Source organism: Carlito syrichta, unplaced genomic scaffold (assembly GCF_000164805.1).
Source record: "Carlito syrichta isolate Samal-C Ts95f unplaced genomic scaffold, Tarsius_syrichta-2.0.1 Scaffold301629, whole genome shotgun sequence".
In the NCBI taxonomy this organism is placed as follows: domain Eukaryota; kingdom Metazoa; phylum Chordata; class Mammalia; order Primates; family Tarsiidae; genus Carlito; species Carlito syrichta.
The window spans coordinates 335,614-347,494 of record NW_007245725.1 but is presented as its reverse complement, the minus strand read 5'-3'; the positions used below and the strand labels follow the sequence as shown (position 1 = coordinate 347,494).

Here is an 11,881-nt window from a genome sequence, read left to right as displayed (position 1 = left end):
GCTCCCGGCCACCGCAGCCTCAACCTGCTGGACTCCGGCGATCCTTCTACCTCAGCCTTCCGAGTAGCCGGAATTACAGGCACGCGCTACCACACCCGGCTGATTTTTTGATTTATTGTTAGAGATGAGGTCTGGCTGCCCAGGTGGATCTCGAACCCGCGGGCTCAGGCAATCCACTCACCTCAGCCTCCCAAAGGCGCAGGATTACAGGCTGAGCCACTGAGCCCGGCTCAATTGTTTTCTTTTAAAAAAATATTTAAAACTTTTCTTTAAAATTATATTAAAAATGAACTAAGCTTATTTCTTTCCCAAAAAAAGTAGTTGAGAGTGTTACATAGTAAAAAAAATTCTGAATGCATGATGGAGTTGAGCATTTGGGATAACAGAATATTCTGATTACTTGTGATTTATTGTAGAGTTCTATTTTCTAATGACTTAGAGCCTTGTTAATTGTATTATATATAAAGGTTAGGCTTCTATGGAGAAAAGGCTTTTTGTAAACTTCATGTAGAGCCAGGTGCAGTGGGCTCATGCCTATAATCCCAGCACTCTGGGAGGCTGAAGCGGAAGGGCTGCTTGAGCCCAGGAGTTCGAGACCAGCTTGAGCAACATAGCAAGACCTCGTCTCAATTAAATAAATAAATGTAGTTTTTAAAAACTGCATGTATGATAAATACAGGAGATAGAGGAAACTGAATCTTTTGTAGTGTTTTCTGTTTTTGTTTAAATCGATTTGTTGAATTTTTCTAAAATGGTTAAAAACAGAAACGTGATTTCTTGCTTAGAAATTCCATATGGTCTCAGATTATTATGTAAAAATTAGCCATGTTAAAGAGAGACAATCTCTAGAAAGCCATTTTTGTACTTCTAAAATACAATTATTTTGTTCTTCTTAAGGCAAACAGTTTGGAATGTAAAGATTACCTCCAAGTTTGTCTTCGAGTAAGACCATTCACACAGTCAGAAAAGGAACAAGAGTCTGAGGTTTGTGTTGAATTAATTGGGTTTTATTATTTTACTTCATTTTAGGCAAAATACCATTTTATGTATTTTGGGTATGTGTTCTAGGGCTGTGTGCATATTCTGGATTCACAGACTGTTTTACTAAAAGATCCTCAAAGCATCCTTGGTCGTTTAAGTGAGAAAAGCTCTGGGCAGATGGCACAGAAATTCAGTTTTTCCAAGGTGAGTACTCATGTGAAACTGAAGTTTTCTGTTTTTTGTTTGTTTTTATTTTTACTTTTTGAGTTGACGTCTCACTTTGTTGCTCAGGCTGAAGTACAGTGGCATGATCACAGCTCACTGCAGCCTCTACCTCTGGGCTCAGGTGTTCCTTCTTTCTGAGTCTCCTGGAGCAGCTGGGACTGCATGTCCCATCATACCTGGCTAATTTTTAAAATTTTTTTGTAGAGACAAGGTCTTGCTATGTTGCCTTTGCTGGTCTCAAACTCCTTGACTCAGGCAGTACTCTCACTTTGGCCTCCCGAAGTGCTGATATTACAGGCATCATTCACTGCGCCTGACTTATGTTACAAAACATATATATTTTTTTGAGTTGGAGTTTCACTCTGTTGCCTAGGCTGGAGTTCAGTAGCACACTCATAACCACTGCAGCCTGGACCTGCTGGGCTCAGGTAATTCTTCCACCTCAGCCTTCCAAATAGCTGGAACCACGGGCACGGACCACCACTCCCGGCCAATATTTTTAGTTTATTGTTGAGATGAGGTCTTGCCAAGTTGCCCAGGCTGGTCTCGAACTCGTGGGCTCAGGAGATCCTCCCACTTCGGCCTCCCAAAATGCTGGAATTTTAGGTGTGAGCCACCATGCCTGGCCACAATTGTTTTTTTTTTTTGAGTTGGAGTCTCACTCTGTCGCCCAGACTGGAGTGCAGTGGCCGCTCCCGGCCACCGCAGCCTCGACCTGCTGGCCTCCAGTGATCCTTCTGCCTCAGCCTTCCAAGTAGCTGGAACTACAGGTGTGCACTACCACGCCTGGCTAATTTTTTGATTTATTGTAGAGATGAGGTCTCGCCTGCCCAGGCGGGTCTCGAACCCGCTGGCTCCTGGCCACAATTTTTTAAGGAAATGTTTTTTTCAAAACTTAGATGAAAACTTGAACGACTGAGTCAGATTTCTATCTTGAAAATTTTCTAATAATAAAACTATAAAGTGTACTTGTGTGAGTGGGGACTTGGTATCTGTTTTAATTGCTTATATGAGCAATTCCTAAAAATTTTTAAACATGAAAAATAAGGTATAACACACTGTGAATATTAACTTGAATTTTCTAAAGAGACTTGTTTTAAAATGCTTACTTCCTTAGGTTTTTGGTCCAGCAACTACACAGAAGGAATTCTTTCAGGGTTGCATTATGCAGCCAGTGAAAGACCTCTTGAAAGGACAGAGTCGCCTGATTTTTACTTATGGACTAACCAATTCAGGAAAAACATATACATTTCAAGGTAAATACTTCTTTTGCTGGAAAGGATAAAAAAGCAATGATATTCACTCAATAGTTCAATAATACTTGCATGTAGTTATGTTTCTACTACCTAGTGTGTGTTGCCCTATTTTTAATAGTAATAGCATATCGAGTATGCATTGTTGACAGCTTTTAATTCAGAAATATTTAATTCACTTGTAAAAATACCCATTGATAAAAAATAAGATGATAAAGATTCAGAACCAGGGAGGTACTTTATATTTCATTTTACTTTTATACTTTGTGATTAGGGGCGATTACAAATCTTAGTATTATAACCTTGTCTGGATGTAAAATTTCAGGTTTTGCATCAGAATAGTAGTCAATAAAATATAAAAAGTAATATAGTGAAGACCAGGGTAATGGAAAACTGAGTAATCCCTCAACTTCCCTCAGTGTTAAGTTTTTACTCTTGCTTATTGGTAATGGAAAAAGAGCTTTTGTGGTTCAGGAAAATTTTCTCTTTCCTGCTGGCTTGAGAGAGTATAACACAAAAAATTCATTTCACAGGTACAGAAGAAAATATTGGCATTCTGCCTCGAAGTTTAAATGTGTTATTTGATAGTCTTCAGGAAAGACTGTATACCAAGATGAACCTTAAACCGCATAGATCCAGAGAATACTTACGGTTATCACCAGAACAAGAGAAAGAAGAAATTGCTAGCAAAAGTGCATTGCTTCGACAAACTAAAGAGGTGTGGAAGTTTTTTAGTATGTAAAATATATATAAATCATGATCTTTTATAAACCCTTTTGAGAGTTTCAGCCTATGTTGGAATCTGCTTGGTGATGGTAGTGGTTGTTTTTTTTTTTTTTTGAGAAAAATATTAAAGCTTGCAGTTTGAAGACATTTCTTCTGCTTATTTTATGTTATTTAAATAGCGAGAATGTTTTAAAAATGCAAATATAAGTGACTGAAATAGTTTTTGGTTTTTTTAGAACCAGCATTGTACTTTTTATGTAATGATTTTTAAAAATTTTGTTTTTTAGTTGTGAAAGTAATATATGGACTAAATTTTAACAAGGGAATGTGAGAAATAAGGAAAGGTTCCATGTAGTTGCATTCCTTAAGAGAGAACCATTAACAAACTATAAAGTAAATTTTTTGGACTTTTTCTCTCTATATAAAATTCATACACAGAGCTTTCTGTATGTCTGTATACACACACACACAATCATATATATAGTTGTATATATATATTTTTTCTTTATATTATATGAAGGATATAGCTTTTAGTTTTTGAGTTGGAGTCTTACTCTGTCGCCCAGACTGGAGTGCAGTGGCTGCTCCCGGCCACCGCAGCCTCGACCTGCTGGGCTCCGGCGATCCTTCTGCCTCAGCCTTCCAAGTAGCTGGAATTACAGGCGCGCGTTACCATGCCCGGCTAATTTTTTGATTTATTGAGGTGTCACCAAGTTGCCCAGGCGGGTCTCGAACCTGTGGGTTTAGGCAATCCACTCACCTCAGCCTCCCAAGACGCGGGATTACAGGCTGAGCCACCGAGCCTGGTTTATAGCTTTTATTTTTAATGAAAATGATATTTTGCTATGCTTACTGTTCTGTGGCTTACTGTTTCATTTAGCATGTCTTAAATCTTTTACTACCTTACATCATGTGTCTTTTATCTGTTAGGTTGTTTGTTTAACTGGTTTTCTCTTTTTTTAGTCAGTTTTTAAAACCAGCTCCCCATTGATGGGTATTTGTCTGTTTTCATCTTTCACTGTTTTAAACAGTACTTCCATCAGGAAACATTCTATTGCAAATATATCTGCTGCTGATTTTCTTAAACTCAGGCCAATATTGGATATTTAATAGTTTGGTTTGATAGGTGAAAGATGGTCTGTCTCACTTAAGGTTAGTTTATAGTTCTTATAAATAAGGTGATTTAGTGTATTTTTGAATTTTTCCTGTGAATTGTCACATACATTCTTTGCCCATTTTTTTCCGTTGTTGTTTGACTTTTTCTTGCTAATTATTAAGAACTTATTAAAAAAATTAATACATTATTATATGGTTTGCAAAATTTTTTTTTTTATTAGTTGAAATCTCACTCGTCACCCAGGCTGGGGGGCAGTCCATGCTCCTGGCCACCACAGCCTTGACCTGAGCTCAGGTGATCCTTCCACCTCAATCTTCCAAACAGCTGGCACTATAGGCGTGCGCTACCACTACAGGCATGCACCACCATGCCTGGCTAATTTTTTGATTTGTTGTAGAGTTGAAGTCTTGCCAAGTTGCCTGCGGACTCAGGCAATCCTTTTACCTCGGCTTCCCAAAGTGCTGGAATTATAGGTGTGGAGAGCCACTGCACTCAGCCTTGTTTGCAAATTTTTTAGGTTATTGTTCACTTTTCTCTTGTACCCATTGTGTTTTTCAATATTTATGTATTAAATAAATTTTTATTAAGGCACCTACTTTGTCCAGACGGTATTTTAAGTGTTGCGGACAAATATGCTATGTAGTAAGGGGTTTTTATTTATATATTAGTGGTACCAGATAAACTTTTAATATTTTTTATGAAGTTGCACTTGTCTGTTTATTCCTTCTGTGACTTCTGGGTTTTATGTTAGGTTTTCAGACACTTAATTCTATTCAAGATTGTTTAAAAACTAGTAACCAGTTTTTATAAATACTTTCAACACATTAATGGAGATTATCTTGATTAAAGTATTTAGAAACAGTCTTAAGGTAATAAGAAAAGGTATGTTGTCCAATGGAGTTCAAAACTCAGTCTATGATCGTGGTCTTTGGAAGTAAAATATTGGCTGTTTTAACAAAAACGATGGAGGTTGATGGTTAACTACCTAAGTAATTCATAGAGGAAATCAAAATCATTAATAATGAAAAAAGTTTCCTACCAAGTCATTCAGTTAAAATAAAATATTTTGTCAATGAAGTTATTAAAATGTTAAATGAGATATGCCCTTTTATACACTGACTACAAAATGTTTCCAGCGAAGCAATTTGGCAATACTGTGTTAAGAGTGAAAACTTGAGAATTTTTCATATCTTTTCATTTACCATATAGTTTTAGGTATATCTTCTAAGGAAGTAATTAGAATGCAGAAGAAAAAAATAATGATTTTTTAGGATAGTATTTTTACTGGCAAAACTTTGTAAATAATTTAAATGTTTGATAATGAGATAATTAAGTCATTTCACATCTTGTTACATAACTATTAAGTGTTATAAACAGTTTTTAGTTATAGGGAGAAAAGCTTACAATATAATCACAGGAAAAGAATAGAAGGGGAATATATTGAAATCTGAACAGTAATTACCTCAGCGTTGCAGGGATACATGATGATATTATTTTGAATAGTTTTGTGTATTTTGTCAAGTTTCCTATCATGAGACTATGTTATTTAACTAGAAAAAATACTAATAAACAGAGATCACTGAATAGAGTTGATGAAAGATTGTGATTTTGTTGATGACTTATTTTGATTAGACAATTGATATTTTGGTTATTTTACCTTAACTAAAGGTGTTTTGTAACTTAAAAAATACTTTCTTTTTTAGGTTGTTATGTATGATGACAGTTATGACACTCTTTTTGGTAAGGTTCCCTTTCTCACTTATCTGTACGTTATCTTTATATTGATCATTTGAATTACAGTTGAAAAGCTTTTAATTTTTAAATTAGTTCTTTTTTTTTTTTTTGAGTTGGAGTCTCACTCTGTCGCCCAGACTGTAGTGCAGTGGCCGCTCCCGGCCACTGCAGCCTCGGCCTGCTAGACCCCGGCGATCCTTCCACCTCAGCCTTCCAAGTAGCTGGGAACTACAGGCGCGCACTACCACACCCGGCTAATTTTTTGATTTATTGTAGAGATGAGGTCTCACCAAGTTGCCCAGGCGGGTCTCAAACCCGTGGGCTCAGGCAATCCACTCAGCTCAGCCTCCCAAGGCGCAAGATTACAGGCTGAGCCACCGAGCCCGGCCTTTTCATCTTTTTAAATTTTAAAAATTTAATTTTTTTTCTGTAGACCTCCTCTATGGTAAATAATGATTTAATTTCTGTAATGACATAGTAACACCTGGAAAATGATACATATCTATATGAAATGTCACTGTAAGGTTTTATTTGATTTGATATCACAGATAACTCTTTAACTGGCTATAATTATAATATTAAATTTAAAAGACACTCTTGTTTTTCCTTGCCTATTACATTTAATTTCTATTTGGTTCAGTAGCATACTTTCTTTTTTTTTGACGCGGAGTCTCACTCTGTTGTCCAGGCTGGAGTGCAGTGCCACACCTACACTGCAGCTTCCACCTGCTGAATTTAGGCAATCTTTCCACCTCAGCTTTCCAAGTAGCTGGGACTACAGGTGTGCGCCACCATACCCAGCTAATTTTTTTGATTTTGTAGAGATGAGGTCTCACCAAGTTGTATAGGCTGATCTTGAACCTGTGGGCTCAGGCAGTCCTCTCACCTTGACCTCCCAAAGTGCTGGGATTATAGGCATGAGCCACCATGCCTGGCCAGCATACTTAGCTGAGGCGGATGGATCACCGGAGCTTAGCAGGTCAAGGCTGCGGTGGCTGGGAGCGGCCACTTGCACTCCAGTCTGGGCGATAGAGTGAGACTCCAACTCAAAAAAAAAAAAGAAAGAACAAGAAGTCAAACTTTGGGCCATCCAAATATTACTTACATCTTGCTTTGTTTCTAAAAGTGTTTAGCATAGGGGGTCAAAGATTAAGGATTTTTGGTTTTTCAAGTCCATGAGTCTTGACCTGTAGTTTTGTCTAAGTTTTAGTCAGTTGAATGATTTTGTGATTATCCCTTTTCTTTTATTTTGTAGGAAGTTTAACAAACTCTTTGAATATCACAGAGTTTGAAGAATCCATGAAAGATTGTGAACAAGCTAGCTTGAATATGGATAATAATATAAAATTTTCTGTGTGGATTTCTTTCTTTGAGATTTACAATGAATGTATTTATGACTTGTTTGTTCCTGTGTCATCTAAGTTTCAAAAGAGAAAGATGCTACGCCTTTCCCAAGATGTAAAGGGCTATTCTTTTATAAAAGGTATTTTTATTTTATTGCTCCAGAGTTTTATTACTAGACTTTGTGATAGCTATAGGAAAGCAAATAAGAAATTGAAAATTTTTATGTTAATTATTAACAACAAGAACATAAGAGAAGTTTATATTTGAATGTATGCTTTTCTATGTTTATCAAACATGAATATAAAAGATTCTAGTTTGGTTTTGTGTTTACTTGTGTATCATTGATTGGTTTCTTGGTGATGGTTCGTGAACTCATCCTAGAAAAAATGCTACATACCTCATTGCTGAATATCACTATGGTCACCTTTGAAGTACTCCCCTTGGGAAGCTATACACGGATGCCAGCTCCTAGTCCTTTCATCAAAGCAATTTTGGAACTCTCTGGAATGGCTATCAGAGCCGTTGCCATATTATCCTTGATGTCCTGAATCTGATGAAATGTTTTCCTTTCATTATTTCTTTTATATTTGGCTAAGAAAAAAGTCATTGGGAGTCAGATCAGGTGAGTGGGGAGGGTGTTCCACTACAGTTATTTGTGCAGTGCTGCCAACATAAGTGCTCAGTGTCAAGTTTGCAGACTTAATTGTCAGACCTCAACAACTGACGACAACTCTGATGGCCATTCCAGAAAGAGTTCCAAAATTGCCTTGACAGGTGGAGTAGGCACTGGTGTCAGTGCATAGCTTCCCAAGAGGAGTACTTTGAATGATCCCATAGTGATATTCAGCAGTGAGGTAGATAGCACTTTTTCTACGATGGATCTTGTATGTGTGTAGATAATTTACATTATTTTGCTGCTTTGTAACAGTGTCCAAAATTTGGAACTGTGAAATGTTACTATTCATCTTTAGTGCCTTTTGTAAACCTTTTAAGACAATTGCAGTAGAAAAGACATTAATAAATCATGACTCCTGTGTGTGTGTGTATGCGTATGCAATATTTACAACTCAAAAGTTTCGTTAATTATACATTTACTACAAGGAATGAACTGTGATGCTTCTTATATTCTGCTTCATTTTTATAAAATACTGATCATGTTGGAATAGATTTGATTTCATGATTCACTGAGTTGAAATCTGCAGTGTCTCATAAGCTAATCTGTACTGGATTTTGTCGCTCTTTTTTTTTCCCTGTGTCTAAATCTAAGAAATTGTATCTGCTTATAATTTTCCCTTTAGCAGACTTTGCTGAAGAATATTTACTTTGTGTAACTTATATACTGGAACATCATTATAATCTCTTTTTGCCTCTTGTGAAACATGTAAATAGCTCATTTGAATCCAGCTAGGATGTGCTATTAGAAAAAAGATTTCATTATATGTTGCTGGGAGAATACCTTCAAAGAGATTACACTGTAGAACCCATCCTGTATTTTAATAAATTGATATGTGCCCTCTTTATTTTTAAAAGATCTGCAGTGGATTCAAGTGTCTGATTCCAAAGAAGCCTATAGACTTTTAAAACTAGGAATAAAACACAAAAGTGTTGCCTTCACAAAACTGAACAATGCTTCTAGTAGAAGGTAAGGAATAAACCCTATGGAGTAAACTGGAAGAACTCATGATATTCTTTGCTAATTTGAATACAACTAATTTTAGATTAAAGTGGGCAGTAGGTTCTCTGATGTGTTAGATTCAATCATAGGCGTTAAAACAAACTGAAGAGTACTAAACACATAATTTTTTTTTTTGAGTTGGAGTTTTACTCTGTCACCCAGGTTGGAGTACAGTGACACTGTCACAGCTACCCTAGCCTCGACCTGCTGGCCTCAGGCGATCCTTCTGCCTCAGCCTTCCAAGTAGCTGGAACTACAGGCATGTGCCACCACGCCTAGCTAACATTTTGATTTTTTGTAGAGATGAGGTCTTGCCAAGTTGTTCAGGCTGGTCTCAAACCGTTGGACTCAGGCAGTCCTCTTGCCTCTGTCTCCCAAAGTGCTGGGATTACAGGTGTGAGCCACTGTGCCCGGCAAGACACATAATAATACTATTTCTTGTCCTAACATTAGGGTCACTACTTTGTAGGAAGTATTTGAGGCATTTTGGCCCTTTTTTCTTTTTTTTCTCTCTCTCCCATTAGCAGGGATATTTTTATTCTTTTTTATATCAATATCTAAACTCAATATTTTCAGCGTTGCTTATAATGGTGGCCTTTTCTCTGTTTATTTCCCACTTACTCTGTGAATACTGTGTGTATACCGAATTAGGCTATAATCTCAAGGGACTAAGGAATGATGATTTAATGGAAGAACTTGGGTCAGTATGAGAGAAAGGAAGTAAATTTAAGCAGTGAGATATTTAAAAGTCTTTCTCTCAAGGGAGAAAGAGCCCTGTTCCTATATTCAGTGGGATCTGGATTTCTCAAATGTGTGCTTTGCTTTAGGTGTATATTCAAAGAATGTTAGCTGTATGTAATACCATTTCAGCTACCAATATGATCTTCGTGAGCAAATTGTGACTTTATTATTAATGATTCTATTACTAAAAGTTGCAGTGCCAAGAAGAGAATGTTTGAGGGTTTTGGGGCCATGCAAAATATATGATTTTAGCAGCAAGGTATGTACATGACAGTGGAACATTGGGTTGAAATATCTGGCAGCTAGTTGGAAAAAGTGATGGACTAGAGCAAATATTAGAAGTATAAAGAGGTTGATTTAGATACTTGTCTCCTATTAAGAATACAGACATTAAGAACATAAACATAACATTTTGTCTTTGTGTTTCAGTCACAGCATATTCACTATTAGAATATTACAGATTGAAGACTCTGAAATGCCTCGTGTAATTCGAGTCAATGAGTAAGTTGAAAAATTTTTTTTTTTTTTGAGTCAGAGTCATAAGACTGTGTTACCCAGGCTGGAGTGCAGTAGCACACTCATGGCCACAGCAGCCTCCACCTGCTGGGCTTAGGTGATCCTTCTACCTCAGCCTTCCAAGTAGCTGGGCCTTTAGGCATGCACCACCACACCCAGCTAATTTTTTGACTTACTGTAGAGACAAGGTCTTGCTAAGTTGCCTAGACTGGTCTCAAACCCCTAGGCTCAGGCAGTCCTTTTGCCTCAGCCTTTCAAAGTGCTGGGATTACAGGTGTGAGCTACTGTGCCCAACTGTGAATAGTCTTTCAATTGCAATTATTTTGAATTGTTTTGAAGAACTTTGAAAAGTATCTGTCTATTTATTTCTTGGTTGACGCAGGTTATCTTTATGCGATCTTGCTGGTTCAGAACGAAGTATGAAGACACAGAATGAAGGTGAAAGGTTACGAGAGACTGGGAACATCAACACTTCTTTACTGACCCTGGGAAAGTGCATCAGTGTTTTGAAGAACAGTGAAAAGTCAAAGTAAGTGTTACTGAAGATGTTATTAGCGTTTTAAGTATTACCATTTTCATGCTTTCAACTTTGCTGTTATTAGAAAGTTCCTTTTAGCTTTTTAAGCTGTTTCTTTGGTAATGACTGTGCGAATTATGATTAATGTACTTAGAGATCTTATATTTTAAAAAAAGACAGAAATTGGCTGGGTGTGTGGGTTCACGGCTGAAATCCCAACATTTTGGGAGGCCAAGATGGGAGGATTGCTTGAGCCCACGAGTTGGAGACCAGTGTAGGCGATATAGCAAGACCTTGTTTCTACAGAAAATAGGAAAATTAGCTGGGGTGTGGTGGCTTGCATCTGTAGTTTCAACTACTCAACCCAGGTGGTTGAGGCTGCACGAGCAGTGATCATTCCACTGCACTCAAGCCTGGGCAACAGAGTGAAACCCCAAATAAAAAAAAAAATTAGTCGAGCATGTTGGTACACGCTTGTAGATCCAGCTACTTGGAGGCTGAGTTGGGAGGATCATTGACCCCAGAAGTTGGAGACTGCAATGAGCTATCATTGTGCCACTGCACTCCAGCCTTGGCAGTAGAGACCTCTACTCAAAAAAAAAAAGATGATAGGAATAAAGCATGTCAGTTGATGCTAGCAAATCATCAGATAAACTCAGTATTATCCAGAGCAAATATATACCAACAGATTCTGTAGATGATAAGCTTCTGATTCTGTTTCAGCATCTAAAACCACTTTATTCGTATTAATACATTTTGCACATTCCTGTAGATGTTATAGATTTTTGCACTAATTAGCATTTTAAGCTGATTAGATGATAAATCAACCTTCATCGTTCTAGGTACGGTGTTTCATAGCCTCTATTTTTTTTTTTTTTTTGAGTTGGAGTCTCACTCTGTCGCCCAGACTGGAGTGCAGTGGCCGCTCCTGGCCGCCGCAGCCTCGACTTGCTGGGGCTCTGGCGATCCTTCTGCCTCAGCCTTCCAAGTAACTGGAACTACAGGCGCGCGCTACTATGCCCGGCTAATTTTTGATTTATTGTAGAGATGAG

At 37.5% G+C, this 11,881-nt stretch overlaps 1 protein-coding gene across 1 annotated transcript in view; it reads left to right on the top strand.

Annotated features, from left to right (window-relative positions):
* KIF20B (kinesin family member 20B) overlaps positions 1-11,881 on the top strand; it is a 71,426-nt gene that overhangs the window by 4,854 nt on the left and 54,691 nt on the right. Inside the window, exons 3-11 of the mRNA XM_021710890.1 lie at positions 898-984; positions 1,069-1,185; positions 2,324-2,462; positions 2,993-3,177; positions 6,006-6,042; positions 7,292-7,519; positions 8,911-9,022; positions 10,226-10,297; positions 10,695-10,841. Of these exons, the coding sequence (XP_021566565.1) occupies positions 898-984; positions 1,069-1,185; positions 2,324-2,462; positions 2,993-3,177; positions 6,006-6,042; positions 7,292-7,519; positions 8,911-9,022; positions 10,226-10,297; positions 10,695-10,841 (1,124 nt within the window). The remainder of the gene's footprint in view (positions 1-897; positions 985-1,068; positions 1,186-2,323; positions 2,463-2,992; positions 3,178-6,005; positions 6,043-7,291; positions 7,520-8,910; positions 9,023-10,225; positions 10,298-10,694; positions 10,842-11,881) is intronic.